Source organism: Platalea leucorodia (assembly GCF_965183815.1).
Source record: "Platalea leucorodia genome assembly, chromosome: 20".
Lineage (NCBI taxonomy): Eukaryota > Metazoa > Chordata > Aves > Pelecaniformes > Threskiornithidae > Platalea > Platalea leucorodia.
Genome location: NC_138842.1, coordinates 5,645,047 through 5,668,404, shown reverse-complemented (window position 1 = coordinate 5,668,404; position 23,358 = coordinate 5,645,047). Strand labels below are relative to the sequence as shown.

Sequence of the window (23,358 nt, the reverse complement as noted above, 5' to 3'; positions counted from 1 at the left end):
AGGGGAGGCGGCCGGGCCGGGCAGGGCTGAGCCGCTTTGGCTCGGGGGTGCTGGGATCTTGTTTTTCCCCAAAGACGGTAGGGCCTTGGCGACGAGGAGGGGCTTGCAGGGCAATGGTGCTAAAGGGGGCCTCAGGAGAGCAGCGTGGAAGGGTACGGGGCATGTTTTGGTGGGATTGTTTTGTTTGTGTGGTTTGTTTGCTCGTGTGTGTTTTGGTGTTTCAGGGTTGGTTGGTTGGGGTTTTTTTTCCCCCTGGGGTTTCTGTGGGGTGGGGTGGATACTGAGGCAGATGGTCTGGATAAGCACCCCTTGCTGATAGGGCTGCTGTGCTCATAACGTCCTTGCTCTGTGTTCAGCAGGATGGTTTCCATCGTTCTCGAGGTGACCTGCAGCCTTCTTGCCTGGCTGTTTCTGTACGTCTGCTTCTGCTACTGGAACCAGCACCGTTCCTACGAGTGGAGCTGTCGCTTGGTCACCCTGCTGCATGGGGCGATCGTCACCTGCCTCTCGGGTTACGTTGCTCTCTCGGATGGCCCCTGGCCTCTGACCCATGCAGGTATGTTTGGAGTCTTACCCTGACGCATGTCCTTGTCATGCAGTGTGGACACCTCTGGTTGCAGGTGGAGTGGAGGGCTGATTGCTCTTATTATCTATTCTTCTATGTGTATGTTTTTGGGGCATGTTTGGGGCAGAATTTTGTCTAACTCCCTTGCTTCTTCTCCAGCCCTTACCACTTCTTACTGTTAATCTTTTTTTTGTTTTATCCATGTACACATTGAAAGTTTTCAGGTTGGCAGCTTGAGTTTATTGCAGCATTAGGTGTAGCAATGTGTTGAAAACAGACTTAAGTGCTGTTCACATCTTTAAGGGTGTAGTAACTCCTGGCATTTGGCTGTGGAGTTTTGTTTGCTGTTTTCTATCATTAAATCTCAAATAGTTCTGCTGATGGGGGTCAGGCTTTCCATCCCTGCTTTCTAAAAGGGTGATGAGAAAAAGAGAAACAGAAGTGTGGCAGGATGGGATGGCCTGCCTGGGTCTGCAGAACCAGACATCCAAGCTTCCAGCCTGGCACTTGGCCCATAGGATAAGGCTGGAAACTAAGGAGGAAAGAGGTATACACACAACCTGTATTGCTCCATATTGTAGAAGAATATCTGAAGACCCCAGGCTTATGTGCATCTTTCGTTTCAGGTTCACCAAACACATCTCTTCAGATCCATGTGCTGTCCCTGACCTTGGGTTACTTTATCTTTGACCTGGGCTGGTGCCTGTATTTCCAGACAGAGGGGGACCTAATGCTGTTGCATCACACGCTGAGCATCTGCGGCATGATCATGGTGCTGGGGCTCGGGAAGTCTGCTACAGAAGTCAATGCTGTTGTATTTGTTAGCGAGATCACCAACCCACTGCTCCAGACCCGCTGGTTTCTGCGGGAAATGGGGCGTTACCACACTTTGCTGGGAGAGGTGGTGGATTTCTTCTTTGTGTTCCTCTTCCTGGTGCTGCGAATCGTGGGAGGAGCTTTGATCATGTATGCGATGGTGACATCCCCTGGTCCCAGCTGGCTCCTCAAGGCTGGGGGCCTGGCCATGTACATTGTATCTTTGGGGTTCATGGTTGAAATCTGCCACTTTGTCAGGAGGAAAATGTTGAAAAAATATCGTTCCTGGACAAGCCTGAGGAGTGTGAATGCACCTGTGAAAACTAATGGGCACTTAACAGCTCATTAACAGGTTGTGGATGACAGTCCCTTGGGCTAGGGTCCTGGCTACTGAAGCCTATTCCTGTGAGAAGAACTCCTAAAAGCGATGTGGAATTGACTTTCTGGTTCTGGTCTGCTATGCCCGGAGGAGATGGATTGGCGCTAGGAACACAGGAAAGCTGACAGAAGAGGGGTTTGAGTGGAAATATGAGGAACCTGGAATGTCTACTGAACTCTGATTCCCTGACTCTCCAGCAATGGTACCGTCTCAAGTAGGGTGGCAATGCCAGACCTATTTAGTCTGCAACCAGTAATGGCACAGTCTGTATGTTCTGTAGTCATTTTGGAGGTAGAAATATTTTAGTCCAGAGCCAGAAAAATCAAATCTGAAAAATCCCATCTCCTGCCAGTGTGACTGGGTAGGGGTGTGACCGACCAAAGATTGACTGAGCCTTACTCTCCCTTAATCCTGGAGTTGGACACCGCGCTTGACTAAGTACTTGGATGAAAGCCTCTGAAGAAGATTCAAGTGTTTGCAGAGGTATAGTGGAGTTGTCCTTTAAGTGTGTGAAGTGATGGTACTTGAGGTGAGGCAGTGTTTTACCTCATTGTTTTTAATGATACATTTCTTTTTTTTTTTTTATTTTTTAAAAATACTTGCATTCAAGCAGATACTGACCTTAGAGCAGTGTGACTTCACTGCGATTGAGTCAGGCCCTTGCAAACAAGAGTCAAGAATTAGACTTGTGCCAATAAACTCCATAAGCAGGTGTTCACCTAACCTTGGACTGCTTTAAAAATCAGGCTTTTTGTGGGTGAGGGATGATAGAGAAGAGCCCTCTCTGGATGCTCTTTCTGTTCTGGGGTTGGCTCATTTACATGCCACTTTAAGCTGAATGCATGGCTAACAAGTCTAATAAGTGACTGTATTTTCAGGGGTGACAGTAATGTTTAGGCAGATCTCAGTGTAACATCCGCTCCATACCAGCGGGTCTCAGAGTATGGACCAGTTCCCTTGTTTTCTTTACCTCTCAGAATCGTGTTCTGACATTTTCCCCTGGGGTTTTAATGTGAATTTCCCTCTGTTGAAGGCTGCAGTTCAGATTTACTCTCCCATAAAAGCCTCGCTTACAGCTGAGGAACAAATGGCCTTGTGTTGCCCTCAGGCTTAGCAAGGCTGGTTGCCTTTCCTTCCTGCTTTCAAAGACCTTGTTTAGAAGAGCTTCTGCATGATCCCCTGAAGCAGCCTGTGTGGCTCTTGCTCAGGTGAGGTGTCACCCCTGCTGCAGAGGTGGAGGAATAGTGGGAATACAGCTGCCGTGGGGCTGCAGCCTCACTAGCTCCTCCGTGCCTCTTATCTCACTAACGGTGGCACTGTGCAGTGCAGATATCTGCCTTGGCTGGGGGTTAAACAAGGTGTATGGAGAGATTAAAAAATGACATGAAATAACCTAACTTTTGACATGCCCTCTGAATGCATTGCAGCTGTGAATCCAGGCAAGTTAGCAGGCTGATATGTTTAGAAAAACAGGAGCCTTGTGCTCCTGATACCTTGCCAGCGTGGCTCTGGGGGCCTGGCCTCAGGAGGTGTGAACTCTTGCCGGAGTCACTGTGCTCTTCTGAAAACTCCTATGAGTGATGAGACTTCTAATAAAGTTATGTTCTCTTTTTAAAAAGAAACAATTGCTGTAATGTTCTTTTGTTCTGGGTCTTAAGGAGGCAACTGAAGTTAATGCCGAGGAAAACAGGCTTGAGGGTAGCCGAAGCATGCTAAGGCTAGTAGTCACTGGCAGAGCTGTGGCTCGTGCAGTTCAGGAAGGAGCGAGCTGGTGGGGAAACAAGCCCTGTGCTCTGGAGCTCAGGCTTGAGGTGTGAAGGATAGATGCGGGTCAGCTGAAGCTCAATTTGTGACTAATGTACCCATAACCTGCCTTGCCAATGAGTCACAGGCAATATCGCAGGGAACTTAAGAATGGGCCATTAAACTGAAGTGTTTGTTCTTGATGGACGCAAGGTCACAGGGTAACTTAAATTCTGGTCGTAGCCTACATCCCAGGTTGCCCTTTTTCTCTGCAGCACCAATGCCTCTCTTGCTGCATTTTATCCTAGGAATGACCAATTCAGAAGGCTTGGGTTACAAGGTGGTTTGTCTACACTAGCTTTGAAGAAGCAGTTGAAAGCATGAGAACATCTTTGGTGTTATGAGATGTCCTAAGCCACTGCTGAGTGGCTGTTTCCAGCTGAGGACCTGCTACTGCTGGGCCAGGACCCTGCTGTCTGGAGTGGAGGTGGGCCTGGCCTTGGCTTCCAACAAGAAAACTCTCTTCCTTCAGCTGAGGGTCAGTAGCTCAGTGCACCCAGCTTGCTTGCATGCAAAACAGAGCTGAGGGTAGTTACCCTGTGAGATTTGAAGCAAAGTAAGTGCGCTCAGGTGGTCATGCACCATGTCTCATCTAAGGATAGTTTTAGTGTTAAACCCTCTAATGTGATGCTAGAAAAGCATCTGGCTCCACCCTCAGTATCCCATTTGATTTCTTATTTGCTAACATTTCAAATAATGTGACTTTTAATACAGGTGCCTGATTTTTAGCTGTTCAATATCCTTGAGGGCTTTTACAGTCACAAAAAGTGAGCGTCAGTCTTGGCGTATCGCTGAGGAAGGCTATTGGACTCGTGTGTATTTCCAGTTCTTGTACATTTCCAGTTAATTTTTGGCCAAGAAGTTTCCCAGTGTTGGGAAGCTAATATGTTCTGTGACCCCCCAGTGTTGTAAGCGCCTGTTGGAATAGGTACAGAAGGAAGACAAGAAGCAAGAATGTACCGCTGAGGGAGGGGGGTAGCGATACTAAACCGGGTAGCAGTGTGCAAAGCTGTTTGCAGAGGTTCCTGTCCTGAGCTGTTTTGCTGAGTGCTATTCATCTGCAGGCAAAATGAGCCAGTGCAACTCAGCCTGCCTATTTAAATAGCTGACTCTGCACAAAGCAAACAAGGAAATTAGTGTATAAGCTGCACCTAACTTCTGGTACAATCCACTGGGAGATGATTTGACTTGCCACCTTGCGTCTCACTAGACACAAATTTTGCACGTTGTATGATCTAGAACAAAACCCCCCACAATTCCTTCTCTGTATTCTACCTCGGGCATTAAATGGTCCTTGCCTTGTTAGGACTTTTGGAGTGCCTTTCTGTGACCATCTCTGTTGTTCTTTTTGGCAGCTCTGTTTCTGTGGTATGCGTCAACATTAGCCCTATAGCTCCCTGTCTGTCAACACTGTTCTGTGCCCTGAGCTAAGTATTGTGACAGCTCCATCTCAGTTGTTATTGAGGCTATGGGAGGGGGCCTGGTCCAGCAAAGGTGGAGGAAAGCAAGATGAGACCTAAGATTTGTCAGAGGAGCAAATGCACTATTAATGCTAACGAGGATGTCATGCTGACATAGCTGAAGGATGAGCATCTTGTAGCAATAGGAACCTGTGCCTGGCCTGAACTGGAAAAGTAAGATAGATATCCAGTTGAAAACAGGCTTGTTAACAAGTGCTGTAAGAGGCAGGACAAGCCACTCCCACCATCTGTATTTCAAAAGGTAAAACTTGACAGCGTGAAGGAAAAAAAAAACACTTATTTCTGGGTGTGAGGGATTGTTTTGATTGCAACTTAGAAAAGGAGTAAGTGTGTTGGTTGGAGGGACGTTATTGTAAGCTACTTGCATAAGCCCTGGATTTTGCTACTCAGTGGATGTAAATGAAGTGAGGAGAGAAAAGATGTGGTTTAGCACTGAATGCTTATAGTCAGAAGAAATTGCTAGGCTTTGTAACTGCTGCATAAGCACTGGATGAGAGGGTACGTTCGGGGCAGGGCTGCGTGCTTTCCCAGCCTGCTGAGGCTGCGCGCTCTGCGCCGTGCCTGGGTGATAAACCCCGTGGGGTACGATACCTTGAAGCTGGTGCTATATTGACACGGTTTTGCAAGTTCTGGAGGAGAGTCGTTTCACGTCAGGTGCTGCCTGGGTGCGAGTAAAGCAAGCCCAGGTCCGCCTGCGGCCGCGCCTGTTATCTCTGGGAGGCGTGAGAGGATTGAAGCGGGTCGTGGGTGCGTGGCACTGATTTCCTGTGCCCCCAGGCTACCGCAGTGCTCTGTCTGTGCGTGTGCCCGGTGGCAACGCGGCCCGCCTCTTCTTCCGTGAGCAACAACCTGTTGGGTACCCACCCGAGGTCCCCGCCGCCAGGCAGAGAGGGCTGCAAACCCGCGAGTTGGAGCGCTGCGGGCCAGCCCCGAGGCCCCCCGCCTCCCGGCTGGCTTTAGGAGGGATGCGCGGCGGGGCCGCAAAGGCCGGCGGGCCGAGGCGGGGCAGGAGCGGGGCAGCGGGGCCTCCCCTGCCGTCCCTCCTCCCCGCCAGCAGGTGCCCCTCGGCCGCCGCCGCTTCCTCTTCCCGGGCGGCGGAGGCGCGGCGCCGGGCCGGCCCCAGCAGCCGCGTCCCTGCAGGTGGGTACGCGGGGCCGGCGGGGCTGCGGGGGGCGCTGGGGGGGCGCGGGGCTGGTGCGGCGCCGGGCCGCTGGGGAGGGGGCGGCCGCGTCCCGCAGGGGAGGGCCGCTGGCCGCGGGCGGGCCCGGGTCGGCCGGGCGGGCTGCGTCCCTGCTTCGGGCACGGTGTTCGGGCTCGCCGGGCTCCTCCATTTTCTCATTTGCACAAAAAAAAAAAAAAAGGGAAATAACGGCGCTTTGCTGGGGGTGCCCATCTAGTTTTTAAGCTCTTTCGGGGAGAGCTGTTCTGGACTAGGTTCTTAGGCACATGTAATTATTGTAGGGCCTGCTTTTATTCATGACCCCATTGCTACTGGTGGTACAAATGATTATACTTACTGATTTTTTTTTTTAAAGGGTATTGCCCTTTCCAGTGTGTGGGGACCGGTGTAATTCACAGGTGCAATATATATTGTATATGCTAATGGAAAATGTTGACCTTTGACGTGCAATTGAAAGGTAGCCCCCATCTTTCTTTCCAGGGAATGGAGAAGCATCTTTTTCACGAATAGATGTAGAAAACACTCTAAAATGTTTACAAGGCCATTCCTCTTCCTTCTACCGGGCTTCTCCAGCTGGTCAGTCCCTTTGTCACATCAGAATTCTTCCCGCCTTATCTGCCCTGACTCTAAACGCATACGGACCTCAAGTACCAGGGATGTCAATGGAAACACCTGGTCAGAGCAGTTAATCACATCCTTACTTCATGTTCCCGAGGCCCATTATACCGTAATGGTTTTGTTTACCCAGCCTCCTAAGTCATTCCTGGTAATACTTGCAACAGGCCAAACAGGAGGGTTGGGCACTGCGGCTCTGACTCCTCGTCACGTGTAGTCCTTTCGGTGTTCCCCAGCCCTGGGTGTGAATCCTGCGCGCTGGTCAGCAGGTACCAGCAGGACCAGTGGTGCTTTTGCTGTTGCACACCTGGAAACTCACGTATCCCAGAGTGTGACTCAACTTCTTTTGATGCGCTGCCCTGAATGCTCAGGAGTAATGAGACTCATCTTATATTGCGTGGAAAGGTATTATAAATATGTAGATATTAGGGATTACGTATTTGAGGGGTTTTAGCAACAAGAGGAGTGACCTCCACAGATGTTTACGCACTGTAATTTTGTTCTGGCAGTATGTCTTTTGCTTGTTTGAGAGATTCTGTATTGCAGGGTGAGTGAGGGAAGCTGTATGAAAGAAATAAATACTGTTGAAAAAAGTCTTTATGGGCGTAGCTTCTAACCCTTTTGTATCAAAAAGATTTGGAGGTCTCGGTGCCAGAAAAAATGAAATGAAGTCTGCAGTTAGGAGAGCTAAGTGTTTTTCACCTTGTCTCACTCCTCTCAAACCGCAGAGGAGGGAGCATCCAGCGCCTTGGCCAGGGGAGGTGTGGGGCAGGGCGGGGGGCACTGGTGGAGTGCAGCCAGGGGTAGGAGAGGGACTGGCTGTGTCAGTGCTTAGTGGCTCCCGAAGGTGGTGGGCCGCTTTATCTGATCACCATTTGCTGGGGGATGCTTTGTTCTAATCTGAGCTTTGTCCTCACGTGCTTACAAAGAAGCTTGAACTATGTGTTGTTCCACTGGACGTTTTCCTTGGGAGGACAAGAGGATTTTACAGCTGTTTTTTCCCAGACTGTCCTGGAAATGTGTTAGTGCTAGAAGGTTAAAATTCAGTAGCAGGAGGAGATGGCAATGCCTTTGTGTTTCTCTTGACCTATTTGCAGTTGGTGTCATTGCACTGGGAAGATTATCAGTGGACCTAGCAAGAGACTGTGTGGTTTTTGGGTTTTCTTGGTTTTTTGTTTCAGGAGAGGAGGAACCAAGCTAGCAAACAGCATGACAGGATGAGTAGGTCAGGTGAGGCAACACAAACAGACCAGTCAAATGCATATATATGGATAGGGAACTAAAATGAAGGGGCAGGCGTAGCTCTGGATCAAAGCCTTATTGCTGGATGTGGTGCTCCTCAGCCTGTCCCTCAGGCAGTGCAGATGAGCAGTAACATATCCCAGCAGATCCTGCATCGTAGACTGGTTGGGGAAGTCCTTTGAGGTGCTTTACCGAGTCTTGGTATGTTTTCTGTTCAACCAGGCTAGGAACTCACTGCCTTACAAGGTCATTGCTTTCAGTGTGTCTTCCCACAGCTGAGGTGACACTGGTGGGGGACTGCAGTTAGGGTTCCTCTGCAGAAAAAAATCGTCAGGAGCAAGCAACACCATCAGCAAACAGCACTGTGCAGTCAGTGCTGGGATGGTTACGGGTGAAATGCTGCAGTGGGTTGTGCTAACACTGCCGAAGCTAGACCTTCTGATGCATTTTGTCTTTGTGTTCCTGTGACAGGATGCTGTTCGCCCTGCCTCTGCGGGTAGCCTGCAGTCTGCTTGCCTGGCTCGCTCTCTACGCTTGGTTCTGCCATCGCTACAAGCACCGGAATTATGAATGGAGCTGCAGGCTGGTCACGCTGACCCATGGCATCCTTGCTACCTGTCTCTCTGCTTACATCGGCTTTATTGATGGTCCCTGGCCTTTGAGTCACCCAGGTAAGTAATGAAAGTTGTGGTCCCAAGTCCTCCAATGGGTGGACGAAAGTGGGGTTCTCTTACCACCTCAGTATCCATCCCACTTGAGGAGTGATGATTGTAATGATATCTGAGCTGCTTTGTGATGGAAAGTAGTAGGGAAATGGAGAGACTGGTACTGTATTTTGCTAGTGTAATGGCCCTCCCCAGCTGCAGTCTGTCAGAGTGTGTGATCACGTTGTGTGGCCATTACGCGCGTGCAGCTGTTAGACTAACAACTATAGTATTGTGACTTGTCTGACTTCTCCAGCTGAGCTGTGATCAGTACAAGCTAATACCAGCCTGCCAGTGCTGAAGGTGAATACCCCTTCCTTGTCTCAGATCCTGCCTGCTTGTTGCCTCCGTGCTTTAAAGCTCTGTCTGGTGTCTTTATCTTTCAGGATCACCAAACACAACTCTTCAGGTACACGTGCTGTGCCTTAGCTTGGGCTACTTCCTCTTCGACCTTTGTTGGTGTGTGTACTTCCAGACGGAGGGTGCCCTGATGCTGGCCCACCATCTGGTGAGCATCTTGGGCATCACGGCATCGTTGGCACTCGGGGAGTCAGCTGCGGAGGTCAATGCTGTCATCTTTGGCAGCGAGATCACTAACCCGCTGCTGCAGGCCCGCTGGTTCCTGAAGGAGATGGGGTGTTACCACAGTTTCACAGGTGATGTGGTGGATTTCTTCTTCGTGGTCCTCTTCACTGGGGTTCGGATTGGAGTGGGGGCCTGGCTGATGTACTGTGAGCTTGCTTCTCCCAAACCCAGGTGGTACATTAAGCTGGGGGGCGTCATCATGTACGCTGTCTCCTGGGTTTTCATGGTCAGCATCTGTCGCTTCGCTAGGAGGAAGAGCATGAAGAAGTACCACGCTTGGAGGAGTCGGAGGAGTGATGAGTTATACTTGAAAACTAATGGACATCTGAAAAACCACTGACTGGATGCTGAGTAAAGACTTCGTCGAGTTCATGGTCTGGCAAGAAGGGGATCATGCCTGAAATGCCACTGTCGGGAGAGGAGCCAACACACGTTAGCAATTCCGGAGCCAAATTTATCCCTGGCATACGTCCATTGAAATCCATGGAGCTATGCCATGGATTCATTGGGTCTGCAGTGTTTGGCCTGGCAGAGGCTGGCTCAGTGTGTACGTAAGCATGCACTAAATGATACGAGTGAAAGAAGGGCTAATTTTACAGATTAAACATAACTAGTCCAGCAGTGCAGGTGTAAATAGGAATGTTAGTAGCTAACTCCTTCAGCACTGGTAGAATCTTGGAAGAGAGGAGAAAATAACGCTAGATCTTCATGTTCAGTGTCCTGTACAGTCTAGACAGCTAGAGTGACTCTTCATACTGTTAGGAAGAAGCATGTTCTAGTGTTCCGTCAGAGTTGGGATTCCTGGCTCTTCCACCAACGCGTTATGTGACCTTGGGCAAGTCACGTAACTGTAACTCTGTGCCTAATTTCCCCATCTGTGAATTGGGGGTGATGGAGCTGATCCATCTGTGTTATGCACTTTCAGATCTTTACTTGAGAGGTGCTATATAAATGCAAAATGATGGTTGTTATCTGCACTTTGTTCATTATCCCTGCGTTTCCTTTGGGAGAAACGGTTTTGGTGGTTGAGCTAGAGTGTGACTCTAGAAAGAACAGTGTTTTAGGTAGGCTGTTGTTTCCTACCCTTTCTAATTCCTTTTAATAACTTATTTAATAACATATTGATAACTTATTTTTCAGTAGTGTCCAGAAGCTCTAATCAGCACTGGCACCTTGCAGGACTGGGTGCTCTGTGAATACACCCAAAGACACAGCCCCCCGATGTGAAACGCTCTTCTGACTTTTTCCCTCTTCTTCATCCCTGACTGTTAAAACTTCGCCCACCACCTCCAAATACCGCTTTTAGCTCCTTGAGTGACCAACACTCTGTGTTACGAGAAGCCCCATCAGGACTTGGCCAGTAAGTGGTTTTCTGTCTGATAGACCAAACCCCGATTTGTCTGCAGAATGGCAAAATTCCCTCTGCTGTGCTTATTGACCGAAATGCAGGCGTAGCGTGGAGCCAGCCTGAGACCAAACAGCATGCCTTGAGATTGTCAGAGAAATACCCTCCCCAAGCTGTAAGTAACTTTTAAAAATAAGAACGGTAAATGCAGGGTGTTTTGCTGCAGCAATCTGCAAACAATCTGTACTTGCCGTTTTTGGCAATCTAAAGGGAACTGGGGCCAGAACCTGATTTGTGGTGAAGGCCATGTATTTCTGTTGCCCCTGAAAGTGCCATCCCAGATTCAGATCAGTGCATCTGAACCCAGTCTGCCACAGTGTGTGGGGATAGTGGGGTACAGTAGGTGAATTTCTGGAAGCTCTGTGGAAAAATGATTGAAAATCACTTGAAACTAGCATTGATGTTTTTCCCCAGGACCATAAATATCAGTTTTGACAAGAGTGTTTCCTCAGATCCAAACTGGGATTTCTGGTTGAAAAGTGGCCAACATGCATCTTCAAAACTTGATGGCTAAGGTGGAAAAGCTGCCCAGCTTTAAATCTGTCCTCTGCCCTGTTCAGGCCAGAGACCTTGGCTCTCCTGCATCTGAATTGATGCCTTGACTCCTGGGCTTTGAATTCACTTGCGTCTCCCTGATTGGATCTGGGTCACTTTATAAAAGTGAGCATTTGTAGGGTGAGAGAGATTTATTTTACAGCCTAATAATTAAAGAACTGAGAAGCACAGAATCTGGCCTTTTTTAAGCAAAAAAGTGCACCTGATTGAGTGAAAAAATAACTGTTACTTATCTGGTCCCATTTGTGGGGAAAAAATGTCCCCCAGCTGGCAGCTTCTGGTGTTTATTTCGCTACATGTTCTTAAGCGCTGTTCCTTTGTCATTGCTGTCGTTACTATGATCATTTATTTTGAGCCTCAGCACCAGGCCTCCAGTGCAGCTCAGGTGCCAGTTCCGCTGTGAGCCTTGCCTGTTGCAGCCAAAGACCTGAAGAGCCCAAAGCACTTCAGATTAGCAGAGCCAACTGACGGGTGAGCTGGTCCTGAAAAGGAAACTTGACGCATTTAGCACAGTGCAGTGATAGGACTATTGAGCCTTGAAGGGAGACAAGAAGGGCTAGTTGGGGCTTGCTGGTTCTTTCCGAGCTCTGCTGCTGCTGTCGGGCATGTCAAGGAGCCTTTTTGCCTCAGCTTACCCACTTTGTTAAGTGGGTACAGTATTACCTACCTCGTGGGGTGTTTTCATTTGTTAACACTAAGCCACCTTTGATGAATGCTTGGTGGTCTGTGTCAAGCTGTGCTGTATAAAGGGAAAATGCTGTTGCTTTGAGTGAAGCACTTCTCACTATGACCCATCATCAGTATTTTGTCACCTGAACATGGCACTTCCCAGCATCTGGCTTGCCTCACAAAGGCAGGGGTCCAAGGTGTTTTGCAGTGGTGCTTACGGGTAGGAGTCGAAAGGAGTAAGCTAGGCACGCGCATAAAGATCAGCTGTGCTGCTTCTTGTTCAGGTGGGTTCCCAAGTTGAAGAAAGGATGTCTGGTGGGTTTTCCCTAGTAAGGATTGCGGTAAATCTGGAGCCAGAAGAGTTTCAGCAGCCGGCCTGAAGAAATGTAGGTGAAAACAGCCTGTTCATTTCTCAGTGCAGCTGTTGACTTGCCCACCAAGAAGAGTTTCCCGAGCAGTCCTGATGATTTGGACTCTGACCTCTGCTGAGCTTTGGTGTGCAGCTTAATGCATGGTTACAGCCCTTCTGTGGGGCTGTACAGCCCATACCTGCCCAAGTGAATAAGGGTGTCAGTGACTGCAGGTATCTATGAAACACCTTGTGGGAAGATGTTTTGAAAGACAATGCACTTAATGGCTGAGTGGTTCCCTTCTTTGAACTGGGGAGAAACTTGGTTGGAAGAAGTAGAGCACTGTGATCAATGTTGAGGCTTTAGAAGTTAAACAAGGGCACCAGGAAACAACAAAGCAGTTAGGAATGGCGTTATTAGGTAGAGCTAGCAACGATGCCTCAGAGCAAGGCCTCGTAGTCTGTCTAGTGGGCTCCAGCATAGAGTCACAGACCCAGAAGTACTGCTTTCAAGCTGTGGAGCACATGGTGGGACCTGTCCTCAGGCTAGTCCATGGTGGCTAGAGCAAATTGTAAAAGGAAACTGCAGAACTAGTGTGAAATAATAACTTGTGTTTGAATTACTGTGTAATAGCAACTAATGTTCCACCAGTGAATGGTGTAGATGCTTTGTATTATGTTTTATAAAATAAAGATTATTTAATTGTATGAGGAATTTGTTTTCTCTCTCTTTGGATGCCGTTCTTAAATTGTATTGTGTATTGCTGGATGAGTTGGCATTGCCAGTGTAAATGAACAAAAAGTGGTGGTCGGTGGGTGCTTTTTAGGGACTGACCCAACAACTTGTACAGCTTTCACCATTATTGCTTCTTAGACATGTTAACAGGCAGAGAAACCACTCTTCTTTGCAAGGTTGTCGTGAGGAGTGCTTAGTAGTTTGGTGTTTGCTAATAGATGCTTTCAGGTTGTTGAATGGCTGAACAGGGTGCATTTCTTCCATAGCATCTGTTCCCAGGCCTTTCATGCACCTATCCTCAGGCAACTCACGAAACAAAAATGTTCCCTTTGTTTTCCATGCTCTATATGCTAAAGGAGAAAGTTCTGCGTTTCCACACCATGAACCATGAGCTCTTCTCATTCATAAACTAAACATTGCTGCCTAGGAATTGCTTCGTTGGAAAGTCTGATAGGAAGAGAGTATGTTTTAGCGTTATTTAATGTTGCCTTGTGTGGGGGTACTTGCAGCTGTAGAGATGAGCTAAAGTCAGCACTGTGCAAAGGTGCAGCTTTCATCTGGGGTCTGAGTGGTGCTAGTCTGTCTCTCCACCTGCCTGCTGTGCTGTTACTGCTTGCGTACTGGGGAGCTGTCTTCATTCAGAGCCAGAGAGAAACTGCAGGGCTGTGCAGCTGCTGGGAGCTGTGTATATCACGTTCTGTTCACGCCCCAAAGCTCCCTGGGCGGGACGGACTGTGCCACATAATCTGCTGCGGGAGACGGGAGCTGCCAGGAGGATGCTGTGCAGGGCTCAGGTCTGTGTGCACAGGGGCTGCTTTTGTCCTCGATGCAACAGCTTAGCACTGGGAAGGCCACCAACACAACAGCTTTGTCAAGTGATTTAGAAAGTTGTGCGCTCCTTTGAAAAGCTCTGCTTTGAAGGATCCTCCTAAAATAAGAGAGGAAAACATTTCTTTCAGTGATGCTTTCAGTGATTGCAGTAAGAGACCTAGGCACCAAGAAGCATTTCTGTGAACCAGCACTGTACAGACCCAGAACCAAAGAAAGGCCCTGCCCTGCATGGCCTGCACCAGCAGCTCTGAAACTGTGTGTAGCCAAGCCACGCTCAGGAAAGACGTGAATGTAGTGTTCTGTGTGTTGTGGTGGTAGAGAATAGCTATCTGCCTTGCTTATGGTCACAGCATTTTACCAGAGGTCCAGCATGCCAAAAGTCTGTTTTCTATAAATAGTTAGGCCAGTTTAGTTGTTTGGATGTAACCCTTAAATCTACCTCAAAATCCTCCAGCACTGGGGAGCAGCTGTGTAGTGTTGAGCCCTCTAGAGATGCTGGCCTGTTTATACTCTACAGGCAGCCCAGCTGCATGATGAAGGGGTCTCAGGGCCTGCAATAATTTATCCTGGGAGTTTCTTTAACCTCTGAGGTAGTCCAGAAGCAGAAGAGAAAGTACAGCAGCGTTCTAAAGCTTTGCTTTAGCACTGCAAGCATCTTCCAAGTTTCATGTCTTGAGGAATGCCACACCAGAATCTAGCCTTAAGTGAATGGGCAAATGTGCCTTGACTGTGAAGAGAGAAATCTGCCCCCCTCTCCCCCACTAATTTATTTAATTTTTTTGTCTTCCCATTATTTCTTTTAAAGCCATTCCTTCCCTGCTGCCTGCCTTTTGCTTCTAAAGCTGGCCCTGCGGTTGAGCTTTATAAAATTAACCTCCTCTTTCAGTCCGCTGCCCTCTTTTTCTAACTGAACTCCTTATTTGTATTTGAAGAAATTGCGATTTTGTGATATTCAAGGCTGTATTCCCTTGCAACAGTAGTCCAAGCACTGATGTAAAAGCATAGCATTTTAAGCCTTTGGAGTCTGTATTAGACTAATAGCAGTGCTGTCAGCAGGTCTGTTTCTTGGACAAAAAAATATGAGAGAATGTTTTAAGCTTCATGGAAGTCATGGGTACGTTCCTGATACTTCCAGACTTTGTATAGCTTGGCTGGAAGTAAAATAACACGTCTGCTGCCATTTCCAAAGAAATCAAATTTCAGAGACCGCGAGAGAATCAGGCAGCATTAGCCTTGTGTTGCATAAGCAGTTTCTGGGCAAGGAGCAACTCTTTTTTTGGTTATACCAATATACCAGCACTTTTCTCGTTCCAAGTCAGCTTCAATATGTGCTCTAGTAAATCGGTGTAAGAGAAGGTGTTAGCTTTTGCTGGGTTTGCCCCGTTTCCCTCAAGTTGCAGGGGGAGTTTGGCAGCTGATAAGTTGGCAACAAAAGAGATCTTTAGAAAATGACTTTAAGAAGGAACTGAACAGATCCAGGGGTATGGAAAAGCTTTTGCAAAGTAAGAGAGGTTTACCAGTAGTTCATTTCATAGGGAAAGGAGAAAGCGTCAGTTTCTGTGGCTTCTCAAATGTTCCAAGGTGCGGGTTTTCAGTAATGCTTGTATTGCGTTGCTGTTTGAATTGTATATTGTGTCAGGAGGTTAAGATCTGTTCAGCGTAACTGATAATCCTCAAATGTGATGAGATATAATGTTATTCTCCATCTCTTTAGATTTTACCCTAATAACAAATACCTTTTTTTACTTTCCCCCCCTCCAATCAGAGGACGTTGATTCTAGCAGAGAGCAAGAAGGAAACTCATGACAAAACGTACAGCAGCTTCATCTGTCCTTACAGAGGTCGCTGCTTTAATTATGCTGATATGGAGAGAAAGCTTAGTGCTATGAAAATGCTTACTGCAATGTGGATTATCCAGGTTTAGGAACTGTAATAAGCTGTCATGGTAGAAGCTCTGATAGGTTAGGCTATCTGTGCTTCAACAAAGTCAGCAGAGTATTGCATTTGTGTCCAAGTGACTTAAAAACATAGACTGGCCCTGTATGCATTTCCAGTGAACTGGATGCAGAATGGCTTTAGGTAGCAAATCACGTGCTTATTTTAAGGTATGAGATGGTAAAAGGCTTTGAAATTGCATAGCCGTGTGGAGCACAGCACAAATTCATGGGGTTTTTTTCAGATTAGAGTTGCATCCAGGCAGCCGTTAGCGGCCATCGATCAGTCGTATCAGTTTCTGAAGCAGGCTGCATCCACATCGCAGTGAAGCTGGTTAGCATCAGCCCAGCACCTGGCTGGAAAATTCAGTGGATGGGCAAGGAGATAGGCACACGTCTGGATTTGATTCAGGGTATCGTTACTATCTTCAACTCTCTCAAAAGTAGAATCTCAGCAAATAATGGAATCCCACACACATTCTCAGCTGGCTCAGAAGAATCTCATGCCAGCGCAGTTCCCTGGGATCAAAGGATGCTGAACTAAGCAGCAGCCATTAGTGCTTAGGTGAGTTTGGATTGAATTGCAGGGTACTACAAAAAATCAGTAAGGCAGGAAGTTTAAGTTAGGCTAAACTTGAGAGCAGAGCCAGGATTACCCCAGTCCTGACACAAGGTCAAGGTCCTATCGGTTCTTCAGGAGTCACAAATTCATATGCATGTTTGGGAAATGAGCCGTCTTCTCTGTTAGCCTTGGGAATCATTTCCCCTGTGCCTTTCCTCTCCAGCTGTGCAGGGCATAAAGGTTGGCTGTTGCCTTCCAAAAGCCGCTGGCTTTTTTTTTGCCAGAACAGCAGCTGGCATAGCAAATTATGGTAAGTTTAACAGTACAAAATACTGGTGCATTCTGTCACTGGTTTTACAGTGATTACTTGTAAATAGCAAAAGTTAGAAGACTCTTTGTCCGTTTAATTTTTATGACAGAGGTCAGTGAAACTCGGCTAATAGCCCATCACGTCTGACTTGCAGCACGCAGTTTTGCAAAGCTGTCTGTTCTTTACTTGAGGTCTGCAGGAGATCCATTGCACTCCCAGGTTAGTTGCTGTAATGGTTGACTACCCTATCTGAAATGTTGTGAAGGGAGATTTTCCTGAAAGAAAAATGATTACATTCACTGTTTGCTCATGCTTAAAATTTGAAGTATACCAGCCATCAGAGGCAAGGCAGCGTGATAAATCTGGCATCAGGGTGAAAAAAAAAAAAAAAAAAAAGTATCAGCTTTTGCTGATTTTGTTTTTGCTGAGCCCATAGCGGTGCAAGCCCTGGCCGGACCGCCGCATCTGAGCCCTTGGGTGGTGAGAGTGCAGCCAGCAGAGCCCCCCGAAGCTCCCCGCTCTCACCCCGCTTTGAAATGCCCGTTTGAAGGAGCAGGACCTGGCTGGTGCCCGGCCCGCCCGGGGCGTTGGGGACGGAGCCGCCTTGCAGGGATTTGCCAGCAGATGGCAACGGCTCCCCAGTGAGCTTCGGGTGCGAGGCTGGGAACCTGGGTCCTTGCAAAAAGAACCTCAGGGAAACCTTTCCCTATAAGCCTGCTTTTCCAGGAGCCCTGTATAAGGCACCTCCAAGGATCTGTCCTTTTTTGTGCCATCCTTTAAGGCACAGTAAGAAGTTATCCTTCGTTGGACGCAACCTTCTTCGCTTCAGGGTCCTTACTTGAGCGGCTTAGCTCTGCTCTGGGCTGTAAAAATAAACGGTTGGGGACATTGGTGCTTTGCCCTGGAGACGTGGACTGAAGAGGTTAATGCGCAGTTTCTACTTCTAGCATCTATGCCTGAATGACAGTACTCTCTGTAAATTCAGGCTAAGTGAGGACTTTATAGCTACCAAAAAAAAAAAAATCTGTTTTAATTGGTACTGCACAGTGTAATTGCTTATTGATTTCCCCACCCCTGGCCCTGGATTTCACACTGTAAAACTGCCCAGGCAGCAGAAGTATCATAAATAAGCATCTATATTAACATAAGTATGCAATCCGCTCCCACCAAAGAAATCATTTGCAGAAAAGAGAAGCAGGCAGTTATGGTTTCAGAGTCTACTTTTGAATTGTTTTATTAGTGCTTTTTCTTTTTATTTGTTGCATTAAACATTGAAATGTGAATGCAGCCCATTAAGAGCAAGCGTTAATCTACTGAACTGTGTGGCATAAGGGTTTTATGCTTCTGTTTTGTCATTGGTGTAGTTTTGTGTGATGCTGCTTTTGGCGATACTGAGCAAATTTTTGGCAAATGTTAATCACTGTCACTCCGCTGAATTTTACATCAATTTACTGCTGCAGGGGATAACTTTCTCATTCCTATATATATATATTTAGGATTTCCTCCAGCTAATTGTTATTGTCATTACGTTGTCATGCACAATAAAATATAATTAAAGTAATAAAAAACCATCGAGGCCTAATATGCAAATGCTGGGCCTGCCATGAAACAGAAGGTCTCCCAGGAGCCTTCCTCTCTCAAGGCACAGTACCTCATGTTCCCTAAGTTAAAGGCAGGGAGGCGTGTATTGCAGAGAAGATGCAACAGAGAGATATATAACAAATATAGATAGAGGTATTCAGTCACTCCGTTACCACTGACCGATGTATTGCATACAGCTGCAGAATGAGAGGCGGTTGTGGCTGTATCTCCTATACTCCCCCCACCTTTTTTTTTTTTTCCCAAGCCTCTGTCTTCCTCAAAAGGAAACCAAAAGAGGAAGTATACATGTCCTGCATACATATGTCAAGTATCATGTAGAAAATTATTTCATCCCACGCTTCCCCTCTTTGCACTGAACTTCTTCAAAACAACAAATTCTTCAGACTTTCAGACAGTCTCCTGGCTTCCTGATTCATGCTCACTTCGCTCCATGGAGGAAAAAGCTACGTGTTGTAGAGCGGCAGGGTCCCGAGTATAGCTTCAAGCAAGGTACGGTCCTGTGTGCTTAATGACATACCTGGTCCTGAGTTTCCAGAAGCCTGTTTTCCAGACTCTTTCCAAGTCCAGTGTCCTGGCTTTGAAGAAGTATATCAAGGTAAGATTAATTAGAGGGAAGAAGGATGGTGTCCTATATGATTGGCATTAGCTAACAAGACTATTTGGGTCTGTTGGCATCTGGTAGGAAAGACTGATGTTCCACAAGCTCCTCTGCGCCGGGAGGCCAGGTGTTAATGCCCACCCTCCCTGGCAGCGGGGCCGTCCTGCTGTCCGTTCCCCTTCTGTGGTGCTCGTCAGCTTTAATGCCTGGCAACATGAGGCGCGTGGAAGGTTCCTGAACCTGTAGTATGTAGATGTTATTCCTAGGTGATTGAGAACAAGAGTGCCTGGCTGGAATCTTATTTATCCCCTTGCGTTGGCAATGAGATTTTGGGAGTAGGTAGTGTACCTACAGCACGGCTTCTGATCTGTCACGGTTTGCTTCATGCTGTTTGTGCAGCGTCAGAAACAGGCTCTGCTGTTCAAACGCGTGTGGAGTTGAGACAGGCGCTTCTCCCGACAGCCGTGCTGTGCGTGGCGTGAACGGCAGGGAGTTACAGCAACCTACCAGCAAGGATGCGATTCTGTTGAGAGCTGGGAGAGGAGAGGGGAATCCACACGTGTTGAAATCTGCATGTCCAAATATTCTGCATTTACTAGGTATGGTAATATGCAGTCTGTTGCTCACCTTTTCCTATTGGAGGGAGTTTTTTTGCATTAAGGGGAGCAGGAACAGGGCCTCGGCCGCAGCCATTCTGGAAGGCCGAGGTATGCGCAGGGAGGGATCAGTTCTCGCTCTGATCTCAGGTTTTTGTTGACCTTCACCCGTGAGAAAAATTCCTAATGAAACGCGTTGTGGAGACGCAGGGCACGCCAGCTGCGATACGGGGCTACGAAAGGAGTGTGAAGGGAGCGAACAGCGCAGCTGGTGACTGTCCGAGGCTCCGGAGCTGCACAGCTCCTCGCACCTTAGTATTTTAGTTCGCTGTTTATTTCCTTTCTGTTGTAAGTTTCTCCGGTGCCCCGTTTTCCCCGCCGCAGGCCGGCGGACGGGGCCCGGAGGCCCCCTGCCCCTCGGAGCCTGTCACAAGCCGGAGCCGAGGAGCCGGCGGGGAGGAGGGCGGCGGGCGGGATGGGAAATGGAGAGGGAAACCTCTCCGGCGGCGCTGCGGCCGGGCGAAGGAGGAGCGACCGTTAGCGGTGGTGGGGAGAGGAGGAAGCACCCCGCCGGCCTGGAAATGGCCGAGGCTGCGCCGGCAGGGCCCGGTGAGTGCGGGGCGGCGCGCCCCGGGCCCGCTGGGGGCCCCGGAGCAGGCGGCCGGCGGGGCTGACGCGTGCCCGCCGGGGCCCCCCGGGCGGCGGGGCTCGGCCCGGAGGGAAGGGGCTGGGTGAGGAGCAGCCCCTGCACCGGCGGGGACGGGAACGGCCGGCAGCGGCCAGGCGGAAACCCGGGGAGGGGGGCGGGCGGGCGGGCGGCGGCGGAAGGATACGGCAGAGGGGCGGGGGCGGGCGCGCGGCGGCCCGGAGGTACAAGCCCCCCCGGAGGCGCAGGGGAGGGGCGAGCGCGGAGGCGGAGGCGGCCCGGCCCGGCCCGGCTCGGCTCGGCGCAGGCTCCGCCGGGACGCGCCGCTCCCGCCTCGCAGCAGCGCAGCTGGGCCGGAACCGGGCCGGCAGGAGCCGAGCGGCGGCAGCAGGAGCGGGCCGCGCCGCCAGCGCTCGCCGCGGGACTTTGCCCCCGAACCGGGCCGGGACCGAGGCTGCGCGCAGGCCGAGACCCGCCGGCCCAGCGGGCCGCTCTAGCTCGGGCCGAGGCGGGACAGGCGGAGCGGCGGGGCATGGACCCGCGGGCCTAAAGGCGGCGGCGGCGGCGGGGCGGCCGCCCTTCCCGACCCCCCTGCGGGCGAGCCGGCGGGCGGGGGGTCGGGGCGGGCCGGCAGCGGGACATGGGCCCCGGCGCGGCGGCGGCCCTCAGGACACCGGCAGCCGGCGGGGCGCGCCGCCCGCCCCCCGCGGCCCAGAGGCCGTAAACAGCGGCGGGGAGGGGGGACCCCGCGGCGGGCGGGCACCCCCTCCTGCCGGCAGCCGGGCGGGGAGGTGGGCCTGCGGCCTGGGGAGCCCCGCCAGCAGCCGGCCCCGCCAGCAGCCGGCCCCGCTCCGCCGCGCCCCAGGTTTTCCCGGCCGGCCTGCCGCCTGCGCGGACCCGGGGGTTCCCCTCCGCACCGAAACTCCGGACCGGGGAGGATTGGCTGCTTCGGAAGGTTTCCTTTCTCGGCAGGCGTTGCTTTTCCCCTCTTCCTTGCGGCTAAGGGAAGTATCGAGGGGAACAGCTGCTTTTATTTTATTTTTCTCTTTGTTTTTGCTGGAGTTTTTCTCGAACATCCCCCACACCCCACTTCCGTGGTCTGGATATTCTGGGTGACTGCAAGAAGAGTTTTGGAGTTGTTTTGGAATATTTTTTTTTTTTTTTCCCCTGGCCCTTGAACTGAATTTGTCCTCTGTGCATGCCTCTTCTGGAGCAGGGCTGGATCCTGAACCTCGGTGCATGTGGGGGGCAAAGCCTCGTTAATATTCCTGCAGTAATAGTAAAATGTAAATTGGATAATACGACTTCTTGCCAAAGGCTCCAATGAGTGGCACACAGTCCACAATCACGGACAGGTCAGTATAAAATGAGATTCCTTGTTTTTTGGTTTTGTTTTGGTTTTTTTTTTTTCCTTTTCTGAAGTCTAGGCTCTTCCCAGAGCTCGTTACTTTGCATTCTGACTTCGGTGACAGCGTGACAGACGGGATCAGAAAAGCGGGATTAAATCTGAGTTTCTGGGAATCAGTACGTACCTGGGGTGGCTGACTGTCAGGGCAAGTAGGCTAACTTTGAAACTGGAGTATTTCAAGTCCATCTGCTTTCAAGCCTGCCAGGCTGACTTTGTAAGAACCAGGGATTGTAATTCAGCTTCCAGGATGGGTTGGTGCTGGGAGGAACACCAAAAAGAACTGTTCCTGTGAGAAGTTAAAGCAGGAAAAGTGACAAGAGTTTAGGGTACAGCTCGAGTCTGAACTCAAAAACCGCGTAGAGGATGCACTTGCGTCTCGTTCGATTAAACGTTGCAGCCTTCCACAGAGAGGTCACTTTAGGTGAGGGCAGGAAGGGTAGTTGATGAGCAGGAATGTCTGCTGGTGTCTACACTACCTTCGCAGTAATCTGTTCCTTGCTTTAGATACCTGCTCAGGCCTCTGGGCTTCTCTGCAGGTGCTGCCATGTGCATTTCATTAGAAGTCTGGGATTCTCTCACTTGTACTGGGATACTTCAGAGGCAGGGGAAAAAATGTATTTTCTGTTGTGAGGAAAAAAATCAAGTGGGAAACCTCTTGCATGCTTTTGAGACAGAAGTATGGAATGAGTGTCTTCAGGTTTTTTTGACGAGAGGAAAAGATACCTTTTTTGACACTTGTAAGCTGAAAAAACTTCTCTTTCATTAAGCTTTTTATTATATTCTCCTTTATTGTGTGTATTTGATGGTTAAGGTGTGAACGTGTGTGACAGCGGCCTCACTGCTTAGGCTTTTCATGACTGATTCAAGCACTTCTGGCACAGGAGAGAAACCAGCGCTGGGACAGAGGGATGATGCTTTTGGGTGCCTGAGATCACCTTTTAGACTCCAGGTGTGGGCAGGAAGAAGAGCGACCGTAGTTCTCGCTTATACTTAGGCCTTTTCATGACTCCACAGGTCTTAACAGACAGTGCAGTGCCTGAATAGTGTGAAAGGCTCTAGTACAGCTCGGAATCACGTATAATCTGTGTTTATGACTGTGCTGTTCATAGACTACAAGGTCTTTGAAATGAATTGTGTAGTATGTTTGTACTAGCAGAAAAGGTGGCAAAAAAAGACTCTTAACTTTTTTTTCTCTTTTTGCGGTGCATGTGCATGAGATATTCTTGAGTTACAGGACATTTTTCTTCTGTACCGGACAAGACAGTGGCAGTAAAAAGAAGGTGAGGTTTCAGTGGGTTTGTGAGAATTTTGTTACATATTTAAGAGCCTAGGTCTTACGGCAGGTTGCAAGATATCAAAAGGAACAACAGGATTTTCATACCAAGAAGCAGTTGAGTGATGCATGGGAAGGAAAAAAATGAGGACAGGGAATTCAATTTGCTTGTTAGTAAAACAAAATACTTTCCATTATTGAATTGGAACAGCCAAATTGAAAATGTGGCAGAGACAAAAATGTCTCATTTCCTTTTGCTTTCAGTCACGTCAAGAGGATGTTTCTGTTTGGTGTTCCATTAAGTTCTGGTTCAAAAGACTTTTAATGTCAGGTAAGGAGCTGCCTCCACAACCCTGGCAGTGAGAGCTTTCTGGCCGTGGTGTTGTGTGATGGTTGGGGGAATGCGGAGAAGCAGGGCCTGGTCTTGCCACTGCTCTTCACCTCTGCCCGAAGGAACCCCAGCTCTGGGGATGCGAAGGGAATTCGGTCGTCGTGACCCATTTATTCCCCGGCT

At 49.2% G+C, this 23,358-nt stretch overlaps 2 protein-coding genes across 13 annotated transcripts in view; both read left to right on the top strand.

Moving 5' to 3' along the window:
• On the top strand, positions 1 to 18,694 carry TLCD5 (TLC domain containing 5). Of its 9 annotated transcripts, XR_014230255.1 has the most exons (6): positions 1 to 152; positions 357 to 556; positions 8,553 to 8,752; positions 9,172 to 10,890; positions 16,831 to 16,940; positions 18,568 to 18,694. XR_014230255.1 is itself a non-coding variant. In XM_082330781.1 (4 exons), the coding sequence occupies exons 1-4, from the start codon at positions 114 to 116 to the stop codon at positions 9,708 to 9,710; spliced, it is 975 nt and encodes a 324-aa protein (XP_082186907.1). In that variant the 5' UTR covers positions 1 to 113; the 3' UTR covers positions 9,711 to 16,819. The 9 variants fall into 9 exon arrangements, 4 of the variants coding, with proteins under 4 accessions (XP_082186907.1, XP_082186906.1, XP_082186909.1 ...); XR_014230256.1 differs by lacking the exon at positions 18,568 to 18,694 and having other exon boundaries at positions 16,831 to 18,097; XR_014230257.1 differs by lacking the exons at positions 16,831 to 16,940; positions 18,568 to 18,694 and having other exon boundaries at positions 9,172 to 9,917; positions 10,514 to 16,820.
• Positions 18,695 to 20,941: 2,247 nt separating this feature from the next.
• The window catches only part of ARHGEF12 (Rho guanine nucleotide exchange factor 12), a 77,378-nt gene continuing 74,961 nt past the window's right edge, over positions 20,942 to 23,358 (top strand). For all 4 annotated transcript variants that reach the window (XM_082330777.1, XM_082330776.1, XM_082330775.1 and 1 more), the window contains exon 1: positions 20,942 to 21,518. In XM_082330777.1, the coding sequence (XP_082186903.1) occupies positions 21,487 to 21,518 (32 nt within the window). In that variant the 5' untranslated portion in view covers positions 20,942 to 21,486. The remainder of the gene's footprint in view (positions 21,519 to 23,358) is intronic.

Excerpts from the sequence above, each read along its gene's own strand:
- TLCD5 (XM_082330780.1), top strand. The coding sequence starts at position 114 with ATGGTGCTAAAGGGGGCCTCAGGAGAGCAGCGTGGAAGG. Across the intron at positions 557-8,552 it reads CTGGCCTCTGACCCATGCAG|GATGCTGTTCGCCCTGCCTC; the intron begins GTATGTTTGGAG and ends TTCCTGTGACAG. Across the intron at positions 8,753-9,171 it reads CTGGCCTTTGAGTCACCCAG|GATCACCAAACACAACTCTT; the intron begins GTAAGTAATGAA and ends TTTATCTTTCAG.